Here is a 27,019-nt window from a genome sequence, read left to right on the forward strand (position 1 = left end):
TAGGTTTCTTTGAGAACCAAAGAGAACGGTTTGCTAAGAGTAACAGACGAAAAAGCATTTTTTTCACGATATTCTTTCTACGTTATTAAATAAATGAAACTGCTTTACTGTTCGCCTAGTTTTGGCTTGCTAAAATTAAACAATAGATCTTTTCGGCTTGTTCGTAATGCCTTCTTTTTACAGACCACGTGTCATTCTCTTGTGAATAAGATCCTTTGTTTGAGTGGTATCCATATTCATGTGACTAGGGAAGGACACGGGTTGTGGAATGAGAAAACATTACGTCCAAGCTGAAAAGATCCATCAGAGCTTACTTAAAGTGATTTTCATCAGTCCCTTGTAGCCTTGGAAGCCTCCAGACGTCTAGGTTTTTGAAGTTCTTTTGAGGTGCCTTAAATAAACCAGACTGTCGTAAATTAAATTAAATGAAAACAACGCAGAGCGAAGATAAAGAAATATTCTAAAACATTTTTCTTCCTCACTCCTAATTCCTGCCGCAAACAAACAAAAAAATTCATTAATATCAATATTTTTTCCCCTCGACCTTCCCTTTGTTTCTCTCTTCTCTCTGTCAGTTCTTTCAAGCCGCTTCTCTCTCCTCCTCTGATACGTTCCTATGCGCTCAAAACACGAGAAAAGAACCTCACCTAGAGTTGTCTGGGTCGGAAAAACGAGAAAAATACTCTAACCTATCAAAATCTGCGAGCTTAGAAGCTAAAACCATGCCTCGGAGCACGCGTAATGCATTCTAAAATGATATTACAACATTGACGTCTAGCGTGGAAAGGCATACCGTTGGACTAGCTACTTGTCGTGATCGTCGTCCGAATTCTGTCCATTGCAGCCGTTAATGATTGGTTGTTTTCTGTGCGTTTGACAGAACTCTGTGATCCGTAAGCAAGCTTCTTTCGTCATTTCTTCTGGTGTGGTCAGCACAAGACGAAAATAATTGGGATATCTGAAGCACTGTGAAAGAGAAAAGAAATATATGGTTGGGATATCTGAAGCACTGTGAAAGACAAAAGAAAGAAATGGTTGGGATATCTGAAGTACTGTAAAAGACAAAAGAAATATGTGGTTGGGATATCTGAAGTACTGTGAAAGGAAAGAGAAAAGAAAAAATGGTTGTACTGACTAGAAACGCGCATGCACGAAGAGGATTCGTCGTCCTTTCCAAGCTTATAATAAGAAAAGTTATCAGGCAGAATTTTTTTCCTTTTTTTCTTCATTAATTAACCAGGACCATATTTCCAGACATCGAATGCTGAACCGTCGTATGGACTTACGGCTACGCTGGAGATTTCGACCCCAACACCGCTATCCCGGAAGGAATTACAGACTGATCAGGAAGCTCGGCCGAAGCCTAAGGGAGAGGTTAGTCGGCCCCTAGACCATAGATGATTAACCCCTTGCTATGACCAGCAGACCCAAATATAGCATGTGTCGTTGAAGGCTAAGGACCAATGGATGATTCCGTTTCCATGTGTGGGATGCGTTTTCGAACTAGAAGTGACGTCATCCGCGCAAACTGAAGTCTTACTTTATATAGAAACTTTGGCAAGAAACATTTCAAACAAAGGATAAGGAAATAGGTCTAAATTTTCATGACAAAAATTAGTTTTTCGGTGCCGTCGATCAAAAAAAAAAAAAAAAAAAAAAATTTTCGGTCAGTAACTTTTACATTTTGGCACTGGCGGCAGCAAAAAATCCGTTTGAGCAATTCCAATGTGTAACTCGCAGCTACAGACTAGTATCTAAATAATTGCACTCACCGTTGCTGGAAGACAGAAAACTGACTGCTCTGCTACGAGTTTTTCAGTAAAATCAACGTCATCTTTAATCCCTTCCAACCTGGACACATCGATGCCAACCTGCAGAAATATAAGTCGGCAATAATCGTATGTTCACTGCATATATGGTTGATTTACAGCTGGCCTCTCACCAATGCGACCCGGGTTCGATAGCCGGATTTATTATATATGTAATCCGTGGTGCAACCTCGTTCCCAGGGCCCTCTCACGCAGAGGAGAGAAGACCCTGGCGTTGGCTGGTCACGTGACAAATCCGACACCCAGCATATTCGGGTGTTTTGAAAATACCGCTGAATAAATAACTGGAGGAATGCGGGCACATTGAATAAGCATAAATTAAATATGGCTGTCAACTCGAATAAACCGGTTGAGTTTTTAACAGTGCTTCATCGTGTGGGGAAAAAATCGTAACAAAGCAATAACCAATCAAAATTCAAGATCAAGTAAACTAATCAAAACCTTTACTTGACCAGCCAACGCCAGGGTCTTTTCTCCTCTGCGTGAGAGGGCCCTGGAAACGAGGATGTCCGTGGTGTTGTCAAGCACTTTTAATATGAGCCCCTGGCTCGGGATATTGGGCAACCACTCCCTGAGCAGCAGTAAGGGGGACTCGCGATCGATGCCGTATATTTGCGGGTTTAACCCGCGGAATTCCGAAGGCGGGTACAGCAGATTTACGGGATTCCCCCGGTGTGTCCTTACTGCGTACCGTAAACGGAGGTAAAAATATCTTATAAATATACGATGCACGAATGTAAGAAGTTCGTTAACGACTTTTGCATAATTTGTCTAAGACCTAAAGTTATCGTACCTAAGCCAGAACCCTTTTGGTGTTGTGGTAAAAAAATGCAAATAGAAGACGACACGTCAGCACAGTGTTACGAGTGTGGTAAGAATATTCGTAATGCCGTACCAAATGCTACCAAAGAGCAATATTACGCCAATGGAGGTCGTACGAAAACACCATATAAGAGAATAAAATACTTCAGGGACTGGATGAGTCATATCCAAGGTTTACATCCGATATATTTAAACAACGAAGTAAGGAAGAAAATCATAGACCACTTAGAAGAGCCAACCCCGCAAAGTCTACGGAAGACATTAAAAAAATTAAAACTAGGAAAATATTACAGAGCTATTCCCTATCTTTTGTCTGAAATTACCGGTAAGTCTATTCCCGAGGTTTCTGATATGAGCAGAGCCGAGTGGATGTTTTGTCGGCTGGATAAGGATATTCCTTATTACCCTGACGTAATTTACGAAATATTTTACAAAATTGACTCCAACCACCCCCTATTAGAATGGATTCCGAGAAGATGAAATGTGCAGTCGAAATCCACCTACGCTTTTTTCAAAGCAGATGTCTACTGAGCGAGCTTTCTTTGTAGCTCCTCTTTTGCCTCCTGGTAGATCTTTTTGCGAGATTCCTCGGAAAGATCTTTCACGATGGTTTTTTTATTGCCCGACTTTAACTCCCCGTATTTCTTTTCCTCCGCGAGGATCAAAGAAAACTCCACGTCGTCGATTTTGCGGTCCCGTAAGGCCTGGGAGACCAAGTCGGCGATGGTGTTAGCCTTTGCTCTTGCTAGGGCTATATGAGTGTCGTGCTTGGATATCTTACCGGACAGTTGCTTCATAATACCTGTAGTAACAGCGGAGACGATGCCGCAGGCCGCTCCAACGCTAGCCAAAGGAACGCCAACGACTATTCCAGGTCCGGTGAGTGAGGTAGCAACGCCGGTGCCTGTAAGAGCCACGGACATGGAGCCGGAAGTTATCGCTATTTTATGTAGCATGCTTTGGGCTCTGGCATACTTTTTCCTAACCTCTTCGTAGTGTTTCGCTTGCCCTTCCAAGTAAGCCAGGATTAAATTTGCTTTATTAAGCCTGAAATTCTCCGCGTTTAATTCGTTAGGTTCCTTAGGAAGTTCAGGATAAAGTGGAGGTGCTGATGGTATAACATCCATTATATATACTAATGTACGACGCTTTTGGGAATAACATAGAGGAGCAGCCACATCACGACAACCGGGATTATGCCAACTGGAGAGCGTTTAGGAAGACGTTTCCACGCGCAGACGCCAGTAAGTTCGAAAGAAGACCCGACGGGATTTATTATCAAGGCTCCAGGATGTACAGCAATGCGGACTTAGAGCCAAAGGCGGCACCCATTTATAAGCCAAAGCCCACGCCACCTAACTTCCCAGAGAATTTATTAATGACTAAGGAAGATTACCCATTTTACGATGCTGAAGGTGGTATGAACGACTTCGATAAGTTGATAACACACCTGAAGATTTCAGTGGGTAAGCAATCGTTTGATGTAGTAGTAAGGAATATCTTTAAAGAGACGATGTTGAAGCATACGTCGGGTAAAGAGGCCAGGGAATGGTTAGCAGGACCCAACATGCGGCATTGGCCGCAGCAGTTAAACTTTGCTATTTGGGCTGCTACCAAAGGTTGCGGCGTTGCCGCGGATATGTTTCATATTCCATTTATGCGGTTTCATGTTGCCTTTACGGTAAGGAGGGTGTTGAAGGAGCTTAACGTAGCACTACCAGGGGATAAGGCGTTTAATGCGATGGATAACCGATATGACGCCGCTGCCCTGGAAAGGTTAATGAATGAGTTTAAGCCGCAGCAAAGAGACTTTCGCTATAAGGAGGGTAAGACGCATGGGTTGGGCATTGTTTATGTTTGGTCGGTTACCGGCGAGCGGCCGGCAGACATGGAGCACCAAGCATACCCAAGTAATGAGTTAGAGTTTGATGACATGGGCGGTGATAAGGGTAATAACACGTTAATTACTAGGATTCAAATGATCTTTCCTAGCACTTGGGATCCGTTTGTATTATTAAAAGGAAAAGGCCTAAGAAACCTAGCTCGAATTAACCGCAGCATAGAGGCATTCGTGTACTGCATCTTAGGAGCGCAGGTAAATACCCGCAGCCCCATTGTTGGATCCCAAGGTGCTTCGCGGGAAACGCAACAGGAATTCCTAACCCTGTTTGAGTCCGCAATGATAGAAAATGACATATCCAAGTCGATGCAGAGATATCAATTAGCGGTGCAGCAATCTAAAGTGCGGCTAGATTATGCCTTGAGTCCTGGTTGTTGGTTAATGCCAAGTAATTTGGTCATCAACACTAATTCCGTTGTGGGTTATAACAACAAACTTCAACGAGCTACTAAGGATATGAAGTTTGGGGTGAATGACGTGAACTCTGACATGACCAAGGGCATTCCTCACTTCGTAGAGGAGCCAAAAAAATCACACGAAACGAAGCTACCCGTAGTTAAGAAACCATCAAAGAAGGTTTTACCTGCGATACCTGAGGAATATGACCACGACTTACTAAAAGCCGGCTTAGCAGCTGCAAGCATTGGTCTGAGCTATTATATATGGCGATGAACAACCCCTACGTAGCTGGAGTAGATTGCGTTTATACGACTTACACAGGCGAGAAAAAATACACCCAGGCATCTTGGGTTGATGTCACGGGGATGTCTGTGGACCTGAACTACTCAGGAAAGAAGCTGATAATATGCAGTATTTGCATTGGTACGAGCAGCCATGCCAACGTCGGCTTTAGGTTCCTGGATGAGAATGGCATACTGCAGCCTATGCGTGTGAAGACAAACAACAGGGAGCCTGCGCATTTCTCCGTAGAGCCCAACCCCAGCAGTGCCGAGAATCTTTCCGTCTGGACTTTTCATATGGCCGCCGATTGCCATGGGAAGGTAAAGCTGCAGATACGCGTAGATGACACCGGGAGTGTTTGTATAAATAGCATAGAAAATCAGAGAGATACGGTTTATAACCACGCAACCATTAGCACTCTTACGGCGCTTAGTCTTTAGAAGGGAATTTATTCCCTGAAATATATGAACCCACACGCGAAGGAAGATTGGTTTTTTCATTACTTAGGGGAGGAGTACTACCAGGGGGATAAGTGGTACGATACCGGGGTGTGGGTAAAGGTTGGGGGCTTGGGATTAGTTATGTGCACCATTAACGTTAACCTATGGAATAGCTGTAATCTTGGACTTAGAATCGTAGATGAGGCCAACACCACATTATTACCATATAGGAAAAAAATAAACGAGAGGCACCCATCACACTTTACGTTTGAAGGTGTGCTTGCTACCAGGGAAAACCAACAGCCGGTAACTTTTCACATGGTAGTTAATTGTCAATATGCAAAGCTTCAAGTTCGCCCCAGCGATAACTTCCCAGGTAATCCCAATAGTAAAGGCTTTGTCGTATTTAATGCCATAACGCAAAATCGTGGCTTGCCGGATGCTGTTTGGAATCATAAGACCATTAGCACCATGACTGCCATACCCCTACTACCAAATTATCAAGGCGGCGCGAATACTATCTTTACTTATCCCCAGTCGAGAACGCCTCGGGCGCCCGACGACGATAAGCCGCCAGTAATACACAAGGATAAGATCAACCCCTCATCTTCTTCAGGAGTACCACTCCAATAGCGACGACCAAGATCCAAATGTTATTCCCCACGAACTTTAACAGTTCGCCGCCGGCCCTAAGTGCCAAGGAAACAATCCGAACCCAGCAGCCCAGGTAAGCCGGCTGCCATCTTTTTTCCCAAGTCCGTCAAACCAGAACCTAGTTTTTTCACGCCCGCGCCTGTAGCCTTAAGCGCGGATATGATCACGCTTACTGCGACGCTAATAGCAACCGAAAATGCCAGCGGCACACCATACTTCAAGAGGGCTCTTTTTATTTTTTCCTTGGTGGTAAGCCCCAGCTCCCTTTCCAAGCCATCTCTTTGCGCCTGCAACTCCGCAATCCTTTCCTCTAGGGACCCTACTTGCGCCCGAGCTGCTTCTCTTTCCCCGTCGGCGCGAGTTTGATCGTCGATTATTTCCCGTTGCGTTTGTATTTGCCTTTCCAGGTCCTCTATGGCTTGCTCTCTTTGTCTTAATTGCTCCTCCTTAACGATGATTTCCGTGTTTAACCGCCGCTCTTGCATTACCGAGGCTTCCAGCTCCGCACCCACGCGTCTAAGTTCGGAGTTCCTATCTCCGATGTCCATGACTGCGCGGTCGAAGTTATTTCTAGCAGCATCCCTTTCGCGCAGCAGTAATCCCAGGCGGCGCTTAGTGTCCTCGTCTTCCGCTTCGTTAGTTTCTTGTAATTCCTGTATTGCTCTTATGTATGCCTCATCCTTATTATCCATATCTCGTTTTAGATCTTCGATATATTCCGCCTGCTGCTGCAATTCGGCTGTTTTTTCTTCTAATTGCTCCGTAAGTTCGTCAAGTTGTTCCTTATGTTTGTTCATGAGTTCTTGCTGCGTTTTTTCTTCCATGTCGAGGGATTCTAAAGACTGCAGCAGTGCAGCTCTGCTGCCCGACGGCGTACTCGTTAGCTTTTCCTCAACGTCTTCCTTGGTAGCTTGTATTTTTGCGAGCTTTCCTTGATCCTTATCCAGAATTCCGGAGATGGCATGCATTTGACTGGTAGCCCTAGCAGTCTTAAGACTTTTGAAGAATCCTGAAGCCAACCTTGATGTTTCCTTACTAGTTAAGCTGGACAGCACGGATAAGTCAGGCCTACCCAGTGCTGTCGTTATTTCCTTCGGTAAGGCATTGTTAAGTGCGTTAGACTTTTTACTTTGATAAAAGTCGTACCACCTTTCCCTGCCCATGTAACGAATTTGAATTTGACCCTTGTCGCCGCGTTGGAATTCTAAGAGAGTCGAACTGGCGTTAGGATACCTCTTACGCACGTCGGTAAGTAGCTTTTGGGGTACCGTTTCGCCAATGGCTGCCATTAAAGTTGGAGGAATTCGGGGGTCGGTAAAGAACCTTCCTTTTCTGTCGCGGATGACGTAAACCTTAGCGCCGCTTCTAGCAAGTCTACCCATGATTAGTTCCCTGCCGTATTCATCTTCTTCGAACATCAACTGCGCTTTTTCAGGCATCCACTCGGGTAGTAGCTCCTGAAGCCTTTCAAAGTCATCCGGCGGTTCTTCCATGGATTCGTCCATTTCCGCTTGTACTCTTCGCAGCCACTCATCGCTAGGAGCTTCAGGAACTAATCCCAAGTCGTCCATTCGCATGTAAGGTGGGGGGGATTTACCAGGGTTTTCCCTTTTGAACCTGTCCGTAAGGCTACGTAAGGCACCGCGGGCTTTTGGACCGTACTTGCTACGTAGCTTTTCAAAGAAGCCCGGCTTATCCGCTTCCGGCAGCAGGGTTTCATATTCTTCATCGTTAATGTCTACTTGGCCTTCTTCGGTAAGGGGATCAAAATCCGTTCCTTCTACTTCCATTATATATGATAAGCTCAAAGTTAAATCCCAACGCATTACCTAAGCAGGTTGGCGGGCTGAAAGCAGAACGCACCTTTCACCGGGTCACCTTTACGCCTTCTAGCGCAAAGCCAGGAGAGACGCTGTACGTAGGCGTACCCCGCCTAACGGATAACCTAGTATTGGTTCCTGGCACCTTGGCTTTAAGGTTCGACCTAGCGGTGCAGCCAAGCACCAAGGACAAGCGCTATACCGTCAATAACGTGGGTAGGAACCTCGTTTCTAAGATGAGAATCAAGTTCGCAGGGGAATCCCTCTTGGATTTGAATAGGTACGATTTGTACACCACGTATAAGGATCTGTGGCTAACAGCCTTTGACCGTGCACAAAAGATAGAGCAGGGAATTGGAAGCGTTATTCTTCGTAAGCTTCGCAGCGATACTAACCCCGCGCCTACGGACTCCAGTGGAGCAACCGCAGTAGCAGACGCAACAAGGGTAAAGACCGCCTATGGTAGCAAGTACGTTATCCCTTTGGATTTCGAAGTAATTACGAGTCATGGTGTGTACTACCCCAGGCAGTTATCCGAGTTACAGTTTGAAGTAACCTTGGCGGACACTACGAACGTCATAGGAGGAATGGACAGCGCAATTAGCGGGGCTGTTGATCCTTATTCTATCACTAATCTAGAATTACAGTATGAGACCGTGTACAGCGAAGAGCTGGCCCGTAGCGCTGGCATGGAATACAGCTCCGGAAAGGCATTCCTTTACGATCACGTAGTGATGTATAAGACATTTAGCTTCTTGGATAAGACGGATGAGGTTATCAACCAAAGCATTAACCTCCCCCGAAGAAGTCTCACGGGGTTGATGTTGGTGTTTGCCAAACCCTACGAGGCTGGTAAGCGCGACTCCGAAGCCTTTCACAACCCTAACATTACTAACGTCGGCGTGAATATTAACGGCGTTCCAAACAAGGTTTACTCCCAGGGAATAAAGCCCGCAGACGCTTACAGGGAGGCAAAGCGTAAGTTTGGCGACCAAATTAACCCTGAGGAATTCTTTAAGGATAAGTACACGCTGTGGATTGATATGCGCACCATTAACGACGAAGACCTGCATGGTCAGGGTTTACGTCTAGTAAACACCCAGGATGGTATAACATTGGAGATCAAGCGCACCAAAAACGCCAGTGCCGGCGACGGTGATAAGATAAACTGCTACGTTTTCGTCGTGTCTGACGCGCAACTGAGCGTAGAAATGAATCAGCTAAAGAGCGTTGCCTATTAATGACTTCGTTGCCTCAGCCATTCTAAAAATAAAATATTCCTTACGTATATAATGCTTCGCGTATTCGAAAACAACGAAACCAAACTGCAATGCATAGTGCAAGGCGATAAACTATACTTCAAAGCAAAGGAAGTGGCGCTGGCGTTGGGTTACGAACGCCCAAAAGATGCAATTAAGGTGCATGTTCGTGAAAAGTATAAGGTAAAGCTTAGCGAACTTAGAGTGGAGGTGAATCGCCTCCCCTCGTATTCACAGCCTAATTCCCTGTACGTAACCGAATCTGTGTTGTATCAACTAATATTTAGCTCTAAGATGCCAACGGCAGAGACATTCCAGGATTGGGTCCTCGAGGACGTCCTTCCCGCATTGAGAAAGACAGGTAAGTATGAAATGCGGTTCGATAGTCCTAACAAGTTAGTCTTCAAAATGGAAAACGAGTTTGACCTGCATAAGAAAGTCGTGGACTACATACGCCGCTTCTACCCACAGATGCTCATAGCGCCCGGCTTAGGGGAATTGCAGGATTCTGACAGCAAACGCATAAAATGCTGGCAGAAGGGTTATCAAAGGGGTCAACCCGACCTCTTAATACTGAACGCGCATTTAAGGTATGAAGGGCTTTGCATCGAATTAAAGACGCCGAAAGGAAATGGCATACTCTCCGCAGACCAACGCCTAGTGATCTCTCGGTATGACGCGAATGGTTACCTGACCATGGTTAGCAACGATTATGACGTCATCTGTCGTGCCCTTAGCAACTACGCGGAAGGCATCCGTATTCCCTGTCGGTGGTGCTGCAAACGCTTCAAGACTACGGAGACAAGGGCAACGCATTTAAGAATATTTCATAGATATAATGAGGCTGAATCTGATACATTGGCGTGACCTGATAGAAGGCGCAGCATACGAAATAAAAAATTACGTCGTCTTCGAAGACATCGACCGTTTACGGTTAGTCCTCAAAGACTCAGAAGGCAAGGAATATTCCCTTTGGGCGCCGGATTGCGTGCGGTACGTAATTCAAGGTGAGGAATTCACCCACTTACGCAGCTATGGTAAGGTAAATGGCCGATGGAAGTTTGACATTGAAAGAAGAGTCACTCCATCTCCTCTTTGTAGTTAAGCGCCCGCTGCGCTTTAGGATCCGCGGAGCACCAATGGGATCCTTCGGAGAATACCCTGTCGCAATGAAGGCAGGTGTATTTTTTACGCGGCGGCTTACGAGGGGTAATGCAGTCGGCAGGTAGTTCGCAAGTAATACAGTCCATATATTGAAAGCCCAGAAAGGCAGCTACCTTTAAAAGGGGTTCCTATTATTCTTGTTGTTTTGTTGATGATACTTAACAAACAACAAGAAAAATAAAGTCGTATTTTGAGACTCTTTACTACATCTCTTGACGAAAAAAAAGGTAGTGACGATCCGCTCTTCTTTTAAAAGGGTTCTTATTCATTATCCTGCAACCTCCTTTAAAAGGGGTTCCTATTATTCTTGTTGTTTTGTTGAGGTATTGTTGATTCTTAACAATCAACATAAAAAATAAGATCAGGATTTGAGACTCTTTGCACAAACCCTATCTTACTATCTTAGGTCCCTTCCTAACTTATACGGGCTTTTCTCACAGCCTCATTACCAGCATGCCAAGCTTCGAAGCGATCTAAATACTCCTTGAAACCGCCTTGACCCTCATACAAACACTGCCAAATATGTTGACCGCTCCTTTGACAGCCGCAGCGCTCACAGTTGGCCTCCCAATGGCCTCTATTCTCCCACCTTACGCCTTCGACGTGATCAAACTCCGCAAACGTTTCGTCTATTTCTTTCTTCCTTTGCGTTAACTCTTTCGTGGTGTCAACCGGACAACATCGGGCGGCAACGTCACCGTGCTCCTCACATGCTACGCCCAGCAGATCGTAATTACCGTAGCATCTATGTCGGTGCCAGGCGTCGGTAACGTCCTCGTCGCAGCGCACGCATACATTCTTTAAACAAACCCTTCTGCTACGATGGTACTCCAACGCCTGCGCGCTGCTAAACTGCTTATCACAGTCCTCGCAAACGGTAACGTTGCTTACTTCCTTACTGCATACCCGTCTTTCGACGTGATATTGCAATCTTTGCTTGCTGCTGAACTCCCTTTCACATTGCTTGCACTTCATTATAACTAAGTGTTATTTAAGCCTTATAAGGGATATTTAATAAAGTCCTGTACGCTTTCTTTTGCCCAACCGGCCATCGTCAAAAGCGCACCAAACCTTTCCGCGCGCTTCAGACCGCACATTTCATCATACAATTCCTGCACGCGCTCTTTCAGCCGATCGATCTCCTCCCTTTGCATTTCTATGGTGTCTCTTTTATCTTTTGCGTCGCCGGCAATCCTTCTTACTGCGTCCACTGGGTCCATCGTATATATAATGAACCATATTCCCTGCAATGCTCTGATAGTAGGACCCACCGGCTGCGGAAAGACCCAGTTCGTCGTGGAGCAGCTATTAGGACCCTTTAGATACCGCTTCGACTACATCGTGCTATTATGCCCCACCTACGTGAATAACCGCACCTGGACGGGCATAGGAGTGAAAGACGACGACTTCTTTGTGGACATACTGGATCCTAACGAGTTATCCAGCCATCTTAAGTTTTGGCACAAACAATTCCCTAAAGATACACAGACTTTACTCATACTGGATGACATTGCCTGCGGGGACGACGTAAAAAAGCGCACTTCCGAGCTCGTTAAGCTCGCCTTCAGCGGTAGACACGACAATATCAGCGTTTGGTTGCTCTCGCAGCAGCTTACCAGCGTCTCTAAGCCTTTTAGGGAAAACATAGGCTCCCTGGTCGTATTTTATACTCCGAGCCGGAGTGATCTGGAAACCATCTTAAGCGACTACGGCGGTGAGATATCCAAGGAACAGTTACACGAATACATGCGGCATTCAAAAACGCACCAACATTCCAAGATGATCTTCTCTTTGAGGTTTCCGTATTCCATTAACATATATGGACATTGAGCAGCTCTTAGATGAAGTCCCCGCGCAGTTAGATGAAAGTAACCTTAAGGAACAACTCAACATCCTTGTGTCTTCGGGGAAGTGTAAAGAAATGATAGGCAAGGAACTTACCCATGAGCAGGTTAATAAGTTGTCGGAAGAGGAAGTCAAAAAGTTCCATAAGAGATACGAGGCTGCCCTTGCAAGTAAGACCACGGACGCCGTAGCAGACTCCGCTATCCGACTTGCGACTAAATTGCTTGGACTTGCGCTGCCCATAGACGACGTGGAGCAACTGCGGAAGGACATAAGCGAGGACTACGTTATTGCTCAAGAACTTAAGATAACCTGTGGGTGGTTGTCTTTGAAGTGCGGTAAGTTAATGGCAGTCGCCTCTGCGGCTTTGCACGTAGCTCAGCACGTCGACTTGAAGGAACTTGCGGGCACCTTTGGTGCCTCTTGGAAGGACTTCAAGAAGGACAGAGAAGTCGAAAAGGTCTTCCAGGCGGCACTTGCTGAGGTACCTGATCAAGTCGCCTCAAGTACTTAGTCAAGTCGTTGTCAAGTCACCTCAAGTACCTAGTTAAGTCATCGTTAAGTACTTGGTCAGGTAGCGCCCAAGTCATTTCCAAGTCGTCCTTAAGTCATTCCCAAGTACTTACCCAGGTCATCTTAAGTTACCTGTCAAGTCCTTCAAGTCCTTAGATATAAATGAGTGAACCAGAGTCGAAGGTAGAGCAGCCCCAAGAGGAGCAGAAGATTACCAAGGCTAAATCTCCAGGCAGAGTTAGCCGCGGGGAAGAAGCTCGCGGAGATGAATAAAAAGAACAAAGCCAAAAAAGAAGAAAAGGTGGAGGACGAAAGCGAATCCTTTTGGAATCCTGGGTATGTCATCGGCGCGATAGGAATTGCTATAGCAGCAGGCAGCCTCTACTTACAATGGCGGGCAACGAAAAAGGTAGAACCACCAAGATATCGCGCACCTGTGGAGGTTAGAAAAAGTAAGATCCCTGAAATGGAGTAACCTTCTCGCTTTGTAATATAATGTCAACCAAATTAATTGACGCCGTCCAAGAAGCTGCTATCACAACCTCCATCATCGCCGCTATTGGCTGGGTAGGTAAGAAAGTCCTAAAGGAGGACCTTACCGAGGACCCAAGTAAGGACCTGAGTAACTTTGCTAAGATGACCGCTGCCGTATGCGGGGCTATCATGCTAAGAAATTACCTGCAGAAGGAAAAATACCTACCTACGGTGTAATATATAATGGCTAGCGTAGTCGTAGGCGGAGTCATTGCAGCTTTAGCATTCAGTGGAGCTAATTATGGTGGTCAGTATTTAGATAGATTAGTCAGAGGCGACAAAAGCGGCGGCGCCGCCGAAAGGAAGAGACACGACTTAGCGCTGGAGAAATATCAGCGAGACGTGGCGGCTTGGAATGAAAAAAGACAAGCTTACAGGGATTGGTTGGACAAGAATTACCAAGACAAGATGCAGGCAGACAAGAACTTCGAAAATACAGACTACGCCTTTAAGCTCTATGCGCAAGCACACCCCGACTTTAGGTTAAGAAAGCCTCAGTTTAAGAATTACTATCAGCCTTCTAAGAAACAAAAAGACAATGAATTGGTCTTCGTAGGAGTCGCAGGGCTGGCGGGAGGCGTGGCCTTGGCGTATCTGCTCTGAGCTGCGCTCAGATCACTAGTGGCGCCTTTGGCGCCTAGAATATAATGATCGTCTTTTTGGAAAGCGACAAGAATAACTTTACTACTTATCTGAATCCCCCCATCAAAGCCTGTAAGGTTCGGTTGGTTAGTTGCTCTTTGTACAATTCTTGGTATAATTTGATTGGCGGCTTTGTCGTTGTGAATTCCCAAAAGCCAAAAATACCAGATTCCCATTACACCCCCATAACACTGGCTAAGGAGCTAGCAAAGCATAGATATACTCTTACCACAGGATTACCCCATGAAATGAAATTCAAGAAAAATAATGGAAGCGCTAATTTAAAGGACAGTTCATTGGTAGAACTCCTGGGCCTTACTAGTACCACGATCAATGGTCAACTTGACGTAAAATGGAAAGTCGCATCCTCTTACGAAGTCTATTGCGACTTGGTCAATAGTTACGACAATGGAGAAAAGTCTTCTCTTATGTCCAAGTTTTTGCCCAAAGGTAATCCATTTGACCCAGTAGAATACACTCCCATTTCTTTGAGCTATGATTTGTCTAATTTGGTAGAAAGCATAAACATCACCATCAAAGTGGACGGAAAGACGGTGGATTTTAACGGACGCAAGATCAATCTTGTTTTGGAATTCATATAATGGGCCGCGTAGAGGACAAACTCAAAAGGATTTACTATGGGCCCGAAGGCTATTGGAGAGGAGCATCAGCTATTAAGAAACTCGCGACCGCGGCCAGGGTATCAGATGAAACGGCTAAGAACTGGTTAAGAAAACAAACCATCTGGCAGGTTTATCTTCCCGTGCCCAAGTACATTCCCAGGCCTAGCTTTACCGTAAATGCCCCCAATGAAGTTCATCAGGCGGACTTGCTTTTCTTACCGCACGACAAGGTGAGAAGAAAGACCTATAGATACGCTTTGACCGTAGTTGATGTCGCAAGCAGATACAAGGACGCCGAACCCATAACCAGCAAGGATTCTGGGGAAGTCGCAGAAGCCCTAGGTAGGATTTATAAGCGCGTTTTGAAATGGCCTAAGCTGCTGCAAGTGGATGCGGGGACGGAGTTCATGGGCGTGGTTACTAAGACCCTGAAAGACCACGACACCAAGATTAGGAGAGCCGAAGCTGAGTACCACAGGGGTCAGAGCATCGTCGAAAGATTTAATAAGGCCCTGGCCGAGCGCCTCTTTGGGTACCAGTATTGGAAAGAGCTGGAAGATCCCTCCAAACGCAACAGGGAATGGACCCAGAGGCTCCCCCAGGTCGTCGCGGCTTTGAACAACGAGGCGGCCAGGGCTACGGGAATGAAACCCAGGGATGCCATGAAGAAGAAACACGTGGAACACAAGTCCTACGTCAGAAGTTCGAGGGCGGTCGGACTGAAGGAAAAAAAGCTACCCCGCAACATAGTGGTCAGATACCTCTATCAGCCGGGGGAACTCGAAGGTGGCAGTAAGAGAGCCACGGATCCTAACTGGTCTTTGGAAACGTATGAGATTTCGAAGTCCGTCACCAAGGAAGGGCAACCTGTGCTGTATTACCTAAATGGCCCAAGTCGTGGTTTTGTCATGGAAGAGCTGCTCATAGTCCCCAAAGACTCAGAGTAGTGCTAGCTGCCCTTCAAAGTAGCGCAGCACCGCGCGCCCGATTACACTCTAGGCATGTCAGTCTTACGTTGCCTCTGCAATGCCCGCGTTTATTATTTATGCGATCCACGGAGAACTGCTGATCGTCATTTGGGTCAAACCTCCATAGTAGAGGTATGTTACACTTGGCACACCTTGCCCCTTTCTTATAGACGTCGTCCTCGCATAGGTCGAACGTCATATTTTTTTCTTCGTCGTGCCGCTTGTAGCGAAGGAGTTTCTTGGCAATGTTTTCTTTGGCTATGTCTTCTGGCGTCTTATCGTAACGCAGTTGCGGACCCCAGCTTCTTTTCAACTGTTTGGCATACTCCACGCGGCTCACAGCGGTGTAGATAAGGTTGCTCCAACACAGCTGCTGGTCTATGATCCATAAGGTTTCTTTTATGGTAAGCCCTTGCGCGCTGTGGACTGTCATGCAATAACCCAAGCGCCAATCTGGATGGGAGGTTATTTTTTCCACCTTTTCTATGGGCACCCAGGCTTTATCGTGCGTTACTGCGTTCTGCAGTTGGATGTCGGTACCAGGTACCCAGACGTCTCTTTTTTGCATGCGGGTGTCGTGGGGTTTGTAGCAAACAGGTACGAGATGCGTAGGGAAGCGCTCTCGGTGTATATTTAGCAAATCCTTTTGTATGCGAGACTGTGCTGCGCGCTTGCTGCTTAGCACCAAATCTTTTGGATGCCAGGCGTATAGAAAGTCCTCGTAGGACTTCGCTCGTACCCTCTTACGTAACACCTTAGATTGTTCGGCGTCGCTAAGGCCCCGAAGTTCTGCTTTCAGGTTTCTTATTTGATCCTTACTGCGGTAGTCGGCGTTGATTTCCTCCGCATGGTCTACCATTTCTTTTAGCCATTCGTGGGGCATCTCTCCGGCTATTGGAGGAGGCTGGCAGGGATCTCCGGCGAATATCACTTGACACTTTCCACGGAGGAATTCTACGAACTCCTGCAGGATTTCCAAAGGCACGGTGCAAATCTCATCCCAAAGTATTACTGGTGGTATGTCGCGGATGGCCTCTGGTACCCATTTTTGTCCATTCCAGCGAAAGAAGCTGTGGTAGGTCTGCGCGTCGTGGCCCTGACTGCAGAGTTCCCTTTCCAAACGGTGCGTTGGCGTTAGCACTTTTATCTTAGGAAAGAGTTCCAAGACGCGCGTAGTCTTACCGCTGCCTCCCGTACCAGAGAGGTAAGAGAAGCGTTGGTAGGAAATGGGGTCCTTTACGGTTGGAATGGGCCTCATCGTGGGCATTACGACGCCCCAAGTATTTTCTCCGTGATATTCTACACGTTCTCTCCATGCTTTTATCTCCTCATCTTTAACGCGCCATTGACCACTTTCCGCCAACTCATCTTCGGTGTAGAATTCCTTCATCTTCTCTAACACTTCGGGCTTTACGTACAAGGAATCCGTAGCTACGCGCGGGATGTCCTCTTTGTCAAACCGCAGGAGCATCGCAAGTAGGTTAATGTGCGCATAGGCTAACATGCTGGCACGCAGATGATAATACTGCGGTCGATGGTCTTGGTAGTAACACAAAGCATTCCATTTGTGTAGTTTATCATCTACGAGGTAATCCCATTTCTCTACGGATACCATTGTTCCTTCATCATGTGCACGCTTGATGAGGAAGCTTAGCTCACCTTCGTCCGTTATTAGGCGCCGCTGCATATGTTTTTCGCCTTCTTTTGCGCCCTGCGTGAATTTACCTATGACCACACGCGCCGTGGGGTTATGCTCCGGTAACCACTGCGTAAAGGCGCTGTGACAAAGTATGGCTTCATGCGCTGTGTATTTTAAAAGTTTGCGCTCTTCAAAGAACTTCAATAGGGGTATGGGTATCCATTCTTTCTCCTGCAGGTGCTTCCCGTACCACGCATAGATTATTGGATGTAAGTCTTTTGTAAATTTCCAGCTGGTTAACCGTACGAACCCCGTTGCTGGGGCGTCGTAGTGACCATCCAACGCAACACGAAAGAACTGCGAATCTGGATGTCCGTAACGGTCGTAATATTCCTTACAATCTCCTAGACCTTTAAAACTTGCGGGGTAACAATGTTTCATATCCAGAGACACGTACTCGTCTTCGTCGTACTCCATGTTCCACAGACCACCGTGACCATGCTCTACACAAGATTTAGCTATATCTTTGAACTCCTCCGGCGTGGATTTCCACCCATTCCTCTTTTTGGCCGCTAAGAAGGCCAAACTGCGGGAGCTAAGCACTTCGTCGGAGAAGTCTTCCCCTAAGGTCTCACATGCACTTTGTATGCGCAGGTGTTCCATTTCCGGTCGGTATAAAGTACCATCTTGCGTCATAAATTGACACCCCTCCGCGTCCATTAACCAAATAGAATTCTCATGAACTAATTCTGTCAATGGTGACTTCTTATAGACCTTTGTCTCCTTCTTTTTAGGAAACCTTAACTCCCTCCACGCATGTGCGTTGTGCTGGTAAATTACGATAGGAGCACCCCGGCCCCCATACTTGTGCGTCCCAGAGTAGATAAAACCGTCGGTGATATCCTTGACGTGTATGCGCCTTTCTAACGCGGTTTCCAACTTCTTGATGTTTTCGATGGTTCCTCCGGTTTTACGAGTAGCATGCTCCCATTTCCTGATGGCTTCTCTTCTCTTTAAAGTTAACTTACCACCGCGGGAGGAATCTTCGAAGAACTCTCTAACCAGCTTCCCTACGCAGTTACCTGGATGGCGCATTGGTTTTAACTTTTTAACATCCGGCGTCTTTATCTTGTACGCACCTGTAAATAACCACGGTAACCGGGTAAGCAACTTCGTAGAAGAGCATGTCTATTCCCTCAAGTGCTCCCGGTCGCGTGTCCTTGTTTAAAACAAACAGGTCCTTCCTGCCAGACGCCCGTATTGGATTCCTGCCCTTTTCTATTATCCACTCGCCGTCTAAATACTTTATAAACGTCAACTCCAAACGGTAGTCGCCTTCGGGCATCAAATTGATTATCCTTTCTGCTCTTTTCCTCGTCCATCGTCTCGTCTGTATCTCCCTCCATAAATGTCGTGAAGGCAAAGTCGGCGTCTAAGCGGTCCAGCACCTGAGTTCTGAGCTTGCGCACAGTTTTATTTCTAATGCTTTTGATGGTATCCATCTATATATAAAGGATATTTTAACCTCCGTTTGAGTTACCCAACACAGCAGCAGTAAGGACACACCGGGGGAATCCCGTAAATCTGCTGTACCCGCCTTCGGAATTCCGCGGGTTAAACCCGCAAATATACGGCATCGATCGCGAGTCCCCCTTACTGCTGCTCCCTGTGTTATTGACGTCGAATGAATTGTCCTTATCCAGATTCGGTGTCATATAAGGGTTTCTAGTTGTTTTTCGCCTGTGCTTTGAGGAATTTTCTCCTGCTTCTTCGCTTTTCCTCATTACGCAAAATCAACTCGTAAAATCCAATTCGATCATGGAACGAGGTTTATGGGATTTGTTAGCCGCTGGCCATTAAGTGTTACCCTCCTACGAGGACGATTATTGATTATTGATTTACTGATTCATTGAAAAATCCCGTTGCTTGAGCGGGACAAGGATGACTCAAGGGTCTAGCTTACCATCATATACATGGCGCCGCAAGGCATGATGGGGTTTAGTTCTGGAATCTTGTGCAGGTCTTCGTATAACAACTTGGCGTTTTTCTGTTAACGAATGAATTTTTCATCAAATGTATGAAAACTTTAAAATATATATAGTACCGACAAGAGAATATGAACTAAAATTTTCCCCTTTAAAATCATATATTTTACTTTTTACGTGTGTGTGTATGATAAGAAGTGAACGAGAAAACAGTTTAATATCCAGAAGTCACTAATAGGACGTTTGCATGATGGCGTCATCTGACTCCAACTTCCATAATGCTTCGCGAATTTTCTTTCTTATTTAAATGAGAATAGTAAGACAATTGGTGCTAATTAACTGAACAAAAGAAAGTGTGCAATGGAGTCTGGTAGTAGAGGTCAATGACGCCATCATGCAAACGCCCTATTCATCTGTTATACAGCGTCAAAAATGTTATTGTGAATTTGATTAAGATTTGTTTGGGTGGCCTTGGTTGATGTAGTCTTACTATAAAACTTACAGCTGTAGTGTTTTCTAATGAGTGATGAGTGCGTCGTATACTTATACATTATAACTTCTGGCTAGGGAGACATATGGCGAAGAACTTCCATATTTCACGACGCAAAATACTACATTTATTCATTTATTTTATTATTGTTAATGGCTTTACCTGCATAACATTAATGGCGTTTTCGTAGAAGCTGCGTGGAGTGTTTTCCAAGATATCTGGTAGCGCTGCCTGGATAATCGTGTTGGGTCCTAGAATCTGCTGTGATAATGACACTAACCCTGGCTTGACCTGAAAACACAGCACCGATAAACATGCATAGTGTTGTAGAAATATTTATATTTTTCTCTTTATAAGCAAGTGAAAAAATAAACGCAAAAATTCACTAAAACGTAATCGTTTTTTGAGCGTAGCTTCTTGTAATCAAACTAGAGGGAAAATGAACGATCGAAGCAAGGGTGATATAGTGAATCGAGGGTTGTGCGGGTGGTGTGCCGGCCTGGCGTCTCGAGCTTAATTCCTGGACTTGGCATCAGCTTCTCGTTGCGGACACGGCCATTTGCGATATAAAATGGAACCTCGAATAAGAAACGATATCTAGCTCTTAAAGTGTGATAATCTCAAAATCTCACCTCGTCTTCAAACGCGCCATTTCTGTCGTGTACTAAAATCCATCCAAGCCTCCACCCAGGAACGAGGAATCTACAGCAAAAAAGAAAAAAAAGAGACCAAAGTTAGATCGTACCACTTTCGCAACTGCTCGGTTTCTGCGGTTTTCGATATTCTGTGACCTCGGTAGTTGCGAGCTGCATGCTGAAATTTGTTTCTGCCGTCAATTAAAAAGTAATCAGTCTGTACCTTTTATATTTATGACTGGCAGCAGCGCAAACTCATTCCATAACGCGCTGTTGGAATGTCCGAGTTCGCAGAATAAAGAAAACAGCAGTAAGGTGGCATCAATGCGCTCTACTGCAAATACAACATTACCTCTTGGAGATAGCTCCACATGTCAATATTGGGACATTCTTGGACAGAGAGGCCAGTGCATGGAATTTCTGACCAGGGAAAACCTTCAATGAAATAGTGACATTTAGAAAACCGTGTCAGGGAAGGGGGAGGGTGAAGGAGAGGCAGAGGCAGAGGCAGAGGCAGAGGCAGAGGCAGAGGAGAGGCAGAGGGAGAGGGAGAGGGAGAGGGAGAGGGAGAGGAGAGGGAGAGGGAGAGGGAGAGGGAGAGGAGAGGGAGAGGGAGAGGGAGAGGAGAGGGAGAGGGAGAGGGAGAGGGAGGGGGAGAGGGAGGGGAGGGGGAGGGGAGGGGGAGGGGGAGGGGGAGAGATAATATATTAGAACTTCCATTTACCACATCAGCATAAACTTCATCAGAGATGACGGGCAACATGTGTCGCTCTGCAACTGAAACATGAAAAAGAAGAGCATAATCAAAAGATGATTTTGCCATTGGTCCCAAGTCAATAGGCCCTTTGTTTGATAATAGTGTCATTTTACTACTACTACCAACATGCTTGGCAAATTTTCTTTCTTATTGAAATTTGCATTTTGTCATGAGAATAGTAAGACAGTTGTTGCTAATTAACTGAACTAACAAAGTGTGCAAGGGATTCTGGTAGTAGTCAATGACTCTATGATGTAAGTGACCACCACCACCGTCATTAACACCACAACTGAAAAGTGGGTGAAGAAAGTTTTCAAATTTTATAAAAGATCTTCAAAAACAAAACAAAAAAGGCGATTTATTATTACATATCGCTGTTAGTATTATACTGACAAAAAACTTAGCTTGGGCTCATTGTGCCCAGAGATTTCCACTTACCTTCAAGTATTGCCTCCAAGTGCTCCCTTGTGTAGACAGACCCACATGGGTTAGAAGGATTGTTCACTATAATGGCTCTGGTTTTGGAGTCAATTACTGATTCAAGGTGGTCAAGATCAACTTCCCAAGACTTTTCGGGCTGCAAGCAATTGAATCATAAAAATGAATTCAAACTTTAAATTTTCAAACTTATGGGTATCGCGGTGAAACACAAAAAAATTACCAGTAAGTTGTAAAAGTGAACTTCGTGTCCTCTGGACACACTTATCGTCTGGTAGATGGAGAATCCTGGTAATGGTAGTAGGATGTTATCACCTGGGTTGACCAGAACATCTATTGCCATCTCCAGGGCATTGGAACAACCACTTGCAAAAATTACATCCTGAATAACAAACATACATTCAAATGAGTATCAACAGGCAGGTGATATTATATGGTTAGGACTGGTCATGTAGATGTAGCCTGTAGGGCACTCACCTCTCACCTCTGGGGTTTAGGTTCGATTTCCTGACTCGTCATCACATGATGAGTTTGTTAAAGATTGAGGTTGTTTGAGGGTTAAGCTTGATCTGTGAGGCTACTGTGCCAAGATCAGCCCAGAGGTAAACATGCTTCAGGATTCTATCTGTGAGTTAGCCATGCAAATATAGATAAGCTGACATGAAAATGATACTATTTTATGACTTTGTATGGTGTCTTTTAAGCCTGGTTGACAAATCTAGTGTCAGAATCCGAAGCAACAATAAGCAGACTCAGTATTGTAGTATACTGGTCATTAACAGTGCTTGTCTATTTTTCACACCCAGGTGATAAATGGGATTACTGGGACTACTTGTGAACCAGGGTTTAAAAATCTATAAAACAATGCCCGATGATCAATCCAAAAACTTTCACCCTAGGGTCAGGATATATAGCACCTATCTCATGGATCAATCCTTATCCAGTGGATAAGTTAATGCTGTTATATAATAAATCTATCCACTGGATAGGATTTATCTGTTGGATACCGCTATTCACCCTTCATACAACAACTGGGCCCAGGAGTCATTTGATTACCTTTACTTCTACTTCAGCATTAGGAACAGAACAAAACTTTGCCACAGCTTCCTTGGATCTAAGATAACCTATGAACAACCATATACTTTTGTTAGTCTCGAAGAACAAGAGAGAACTAACAAGCAAGTCTACTTGCATATGACCCCGGGGAGGGGGGGGGGGGGGCGCCCGTACTCCCATATATGGACTACGGGGATGATCCGCTGAACAGGGTATGGTTTTTCGAGCTTCTTGTCATAAACAGGGTATGCAATTTCACTCAAGTTCCAAGTTCTTCCTGAGTTTCCTGTCATATTCAGGGTTTCTACTTTCGTATTGACCGAAACGTGGTTATCATGGTCGTCAAAAAAAAACAACCACTTGAAACAGGAACTCAGTGCAATTAACTATATCTTGTCATAAACAGGATACCCCTACTTTCAGAATCCCAGTGGAATTAACACCCCTACCCAAATCCTGGCAGAGTACCCCCCTGGGCATATGACATTTAGGCCAGGAATTGAACCTTAGTTTCATACACAGCCCATGCTTCCATTCCCTATGGACACCTCAGTTACTGTGGACAGGAGCAAAATAGAGTTTGACCATAATTATCTCTTGCTATTTAAGAGGATCGTTATTAATGACATTAAGTGACAGTTCCTGAGGGTGTCCACTGTAACGAGAGCTGGCTGTATTTGATAGAAGAGTTCATGATGGTAACATACCTGTTGATGGAGCATATCCATTATTAGTGCCTGCCTTTGCACTCTTTATCACTGCATCGATCATTTCCTCTGGAGGCTCTAGGTTACCAAAAACTGTTGGGTCACCTGACATTAAATAATAGATATTTAAAAAATCATTATTCCGGTATTTTAAGTAAGACAGATTTTGAAAATGTACTCATAATGAAAATTAACGCTAAGATCTGACGTTTCAGAGTCATCTTGACTCCATTATCAAGGTTTAATAACTAAAGTTTCGTCTCACTATTTTATGTTAACAAACAATGGGTATATATTGTCACAAATTCACAAATTAACAAAGTCAAACAAAGACTTTTGATCTAATTCAGTCAGATTGTGTGCTAAGTGTTGGATGGCTGTGTTACTGGAATAACCCTAGTATCGCAACTGCTGATTTCATTCTTTTTTGAGCTGTCAATCATTTTATGCTTGGGCTTATGCAATCCAAATAAGTCTTTGAACACTGCTTCTGCTATCAGTCATGTTAAAAAAAGTCTAAAATGACTTGAGAATACTTCAAAGAATCGAATTGAACGAATGAATGGATGGATGGATGAATTGATGGGATGAATGGATGGTGGGAGGGTGGGAGACATTGTAAATTTGACATTCATTTTTCTGTCCCAGACTCTTAAAACCTGCCTATAGATAGTGCAATCATTTTTTTGTCTGGGTTTGGCTTGATCTTCATCGTATCTACGATAGCTCTGATGGGATTGAACGTTTCTTTTGCTGTCTTGGAAGCTGGTACATGCCATTTCTTTTTCTTCATTGATACAGTTGATGACATTCTAATTAAAGAAATCAAATTACATGTTATAGTGCATATCATATAACATCTGTGAAATGTGCTTTGTAAGAAATTGTATGTGTAAATTTGTACAAATTAGTAAGTTCAGTAGACCGTAGACTTACAAACCTTTGCATTAATTTGTACAATTTTAGGTGAATATATAAATTAACAAAGCATGGGTCACAATTTCCTAGAGTTAAATTACTGAGATGCATTTTTGGGCCTTAGCTATTTTGCATTGAAACGTAAGATTTTTGCAATGCGTTAGTTGCTTTTAAGTCAGACGAAAATCCCGCTCTTTCAAAAAACTATGAAGTCAAAATACAAAAATATTTCTCTGCAATATATTATTGTAATATTAACAGTTACATACCGAACAGTTATGGGCTTCGAAGTTGGGCCTACTGCAGTTCGAGCTGTATGTAGCGTGCGATATTTCAACATTGGTAAGTTTGTTTGTACTGCATGGTCCACATGCAGACTCAAAGTAAGACCAAAGGGTGATGCAATAATCGTTCGATTCCCAGTGTCAATAACCATTCGATCGTATACGATACGTTTGGTTTATAAACAAAGCTCTCATGGATAAAATGTTAGATTTCGAATAGCTGCACGTGCAAACAGGCCGAGAATGTTGTATACTATACCGATATTTTCAATGAAAAAATATCAATATACTCAATGAATTAATTTAACAATCCAAAAAAATAGTTATTATTAAAAAGTATATTAACTTTATAAGCTTATAAAGTCAATATGACTAAAAATACTCATATGTAAATGTTTTATATAACATTTTTTTTCGCTTAAGAGCAATAATATCACTCGATCGATGCGATTGCAAAGGGAACTGAGATATTATATGTGACCGGCAAAAAGGAAAAAATACGAGAAACTTGTGATATTCTTTAAGCGTGGGTGCTATTAAAGTAATTTACTAACTGACTCTGCGCATGCAAAAATCTTACAGAATAATATAGGCAAAAACAATGCACATTCTTGTTTTTAAGAAGGTAGAAAAGTTAACTGAAAATCATATATTTATTTTTTAAATATATCTAAAAAAACTAAAAGTAAAAAAAAGTTAAAAAGTAAAAGTAAAAGTAATATCTCAAGCTATATGTCGAGTATTTTTGTCATGCTAGAGTAGCAGACCGGCATGCAATTTTAAGCAAATTGCATCGGCGTCAAAAAATGTCTACGGGGAGGTATCAAAATATTACAAGAAAACCATAGAATCTTAACTTAAAATGCCTTAAAAATTGTACTTGTTTTTCTTCAATATTTGTCGGAAATCATTGTGATTATTCGTCGTCTGACGGCATTTAGAATTCATTTCATTTTGTAGAGCAAACATTGCCACGTTCTACCAATTACTTAAGAATTCATTGTCCAAACGAATAAAAAAATGTGTCAATCCTCTTCAGTAGCCTACCTTTATTCTTCTCTGGTGGTTTTTCTCGTGGATATGCTTCAAAAAGGAATATTTTTGGCCAACAACTTCGTTTCTAAGGATCGACGTAGTGACTTTGCGTAATTTTACTTTTTCTCATGGTTTATTCATTTCTTAACTCAACGCTGATTGGCTTAAAAAGACACCCCGCCCCTAACAAACCCACGACGTTATTTTATCGACCAATCACATTTGTTATTTGCCGCGTATTCAATATGAAATTTTTGTCTCATCCTTCAAAAGAAACATTCGTCTAGGAAAATATTAGTATCCTGATAAAAACTTTACAAGTTAATTCTTTACCATTATTCATTATGGACAAAATCGCAAAAAAATCGCAGCAAAAATCGCTAGTGTAAACGGGGCTTAACGTTTCAGCTGAATGAACGGTGTGGGAGTCTTTCATTTTTCAGCTGGGACTGGTGCTCAAAATTAAAGTTCTTAGTATTCATGACCTCTATCCGCGTAAACACGGAGTTTTGGCACCTCGCTATGGAAATAATCCAAAATAACAACTGAGAGTGTCGAGCGGTTTCTAGGAAACTGGAAAATACTGGAAATAATTCTCGTTTTATTGTGAAGTTGTATTTTGAGCTTACTTGATTTTAACGCTCTTCCTGTTGAATTTTTTAAGAATTCGTAGCGAATTAAAACAATGTAGTGTTTTTAACGGGCATGAACAATAATTTATTAAAATGGTAATGTAAAAGGGTAAATCTTACACCGTGAAAAGATGAAAAAACTTACTGACTTCGAAACGTAAGTTTTTTCATCTATTTTCACGGTGTAAAATTTACCCTTTTATCATTCCCGTTTCATTAGAAACACCTACGCAGCTCACACTAGTTTTTAGCTAGTTGTTTCTTTTAATAATTTAAATGAGTCAGTTGGCCTAGTATAAGGACAAAATTAACAACACTGTTTTGTTAAACGCTATTTTTATGTAAAAATTAAATCTCAAAATCTTAAATTATTAATTTCTGATGTCCAGCTTTTTATAAAATTGCAATTTCATATAAGAATATGGAATACGATGTCAAATGACTAGAAAACAAGGAATTAACTTTAACATCTTTAAGCTAGGATGAATTTCTCACTCTTAAATATAAGGCTGCGTTCATAATGTATGGCGGGGGGGGGGGGGGGGGCAGGTGAAATTGAGCGGGGATCGGGAAAATTTTGGTAGGATAGGGGGGGACTGGGAAAAATTTTGGTAGGAAAAATGGCGGGGGGGGATTCACAATCGTTGGAAGAAGCTACAAGCCTTGCTTGGGGAGGGGGGGGGGTCGTATGTTTTTGCATGACTTTAAGGGGGGTGTTAAGAATTATTCTGGACATTTTGAATTTTCAC

General features: G+C 43.8%; 1 protein-coding gene across 2 annotated transcripts; it reads right to left on the minus strand.

The window, feature by feature from the left end:
- Positions 1–213: 213 nt before the first annotated feature.
- LOC116288334 (tyrosine aminotransferase) lies at positions 214–25,763 on the minus strand. Of its 2 annotated transcripts, none has more exons than XM_089033830.1 (14): positions 25,651–25,763; positions 24,065–24,213; positions 23,402–23,506; positions 22,695–22,762; positions 21,862–22,020; positions 21,639–21,777; positions 21,168–21,220; positions 20,796–20,878; positions 20,441–20,510; positions 19,971–20,099; positions 19,297–19,380; positions 1,773–1,871; positions 794–966; positions 214–391 (listed from the first exon to the last, which is right to left on the minus strand). In XM_089033830.1, the coding sequence occupies exons 2-13, from the start codon at positions 24,210–24,212 to the stop codon at positions 805–807; spliced, it is 1,299 nt and encodes a 432-aa protein (XP_088889956.1). In that variant the 5' UTR covers position 24,213; positions 25,651–25,763; the 3' UTR covers positions 214–391; positions 794–804. The 2 variants fall into 2 exon arrangements, with proteins under 2 accessions (XP_088889956.1, XP_088889955.1); XM_089033829.1 differs by lacking the exon at positions 25,651–25,763 and adding an exon at positions 24,589–24,713.
- Positions 25,764–27,019: the final 1,256 nt, after the last annotated feature.

Source organism: Actinia tenebrosa, unplaced genomic scaffold, assembly GCF_029948245.1.
Source record: "Actinia tenebrosa isolate PJP-AT-01 unplaced genomic scaffold, QUT_ActTen_1.0 PGA_scaffold2__45_contigs__length_23673736, whole genome shotgun sequence".
In the NCBI taxonomy this organism is placed as follows: domain Eukaryota; kingdom Metazoa; phylum Cnidaria; class Anthozoa; order Actiniaria; family Actiniidae; genus Actinia; species Actinia tenebrosa.

Excerpts from the sequence above, each read along its gene's own strand:
- LOC116288334 (XM_089033829.1), bottom strand. The coding sequence starts at position 24,659 with ATGTTGAAATATCGCACGCTACATACAGCTCGAACTGCAGTAGGCCCA. Across the intron at positions 21,778-21,861 it reads TTCACTTTTACAACTTACTG|CCCGAAAAGTCTTGGGAAGT; the intron begins GTAATTTTTTTG and ends AATTGCTTGCAG. Across the intron at positions 967-1,772 it reads TTTTCTGTCTTCCAGCAACG|TGCTTCAGATATCCCAATTA; the intron begins GTGAGTGCAATT and ends TCTCTTTCACAG.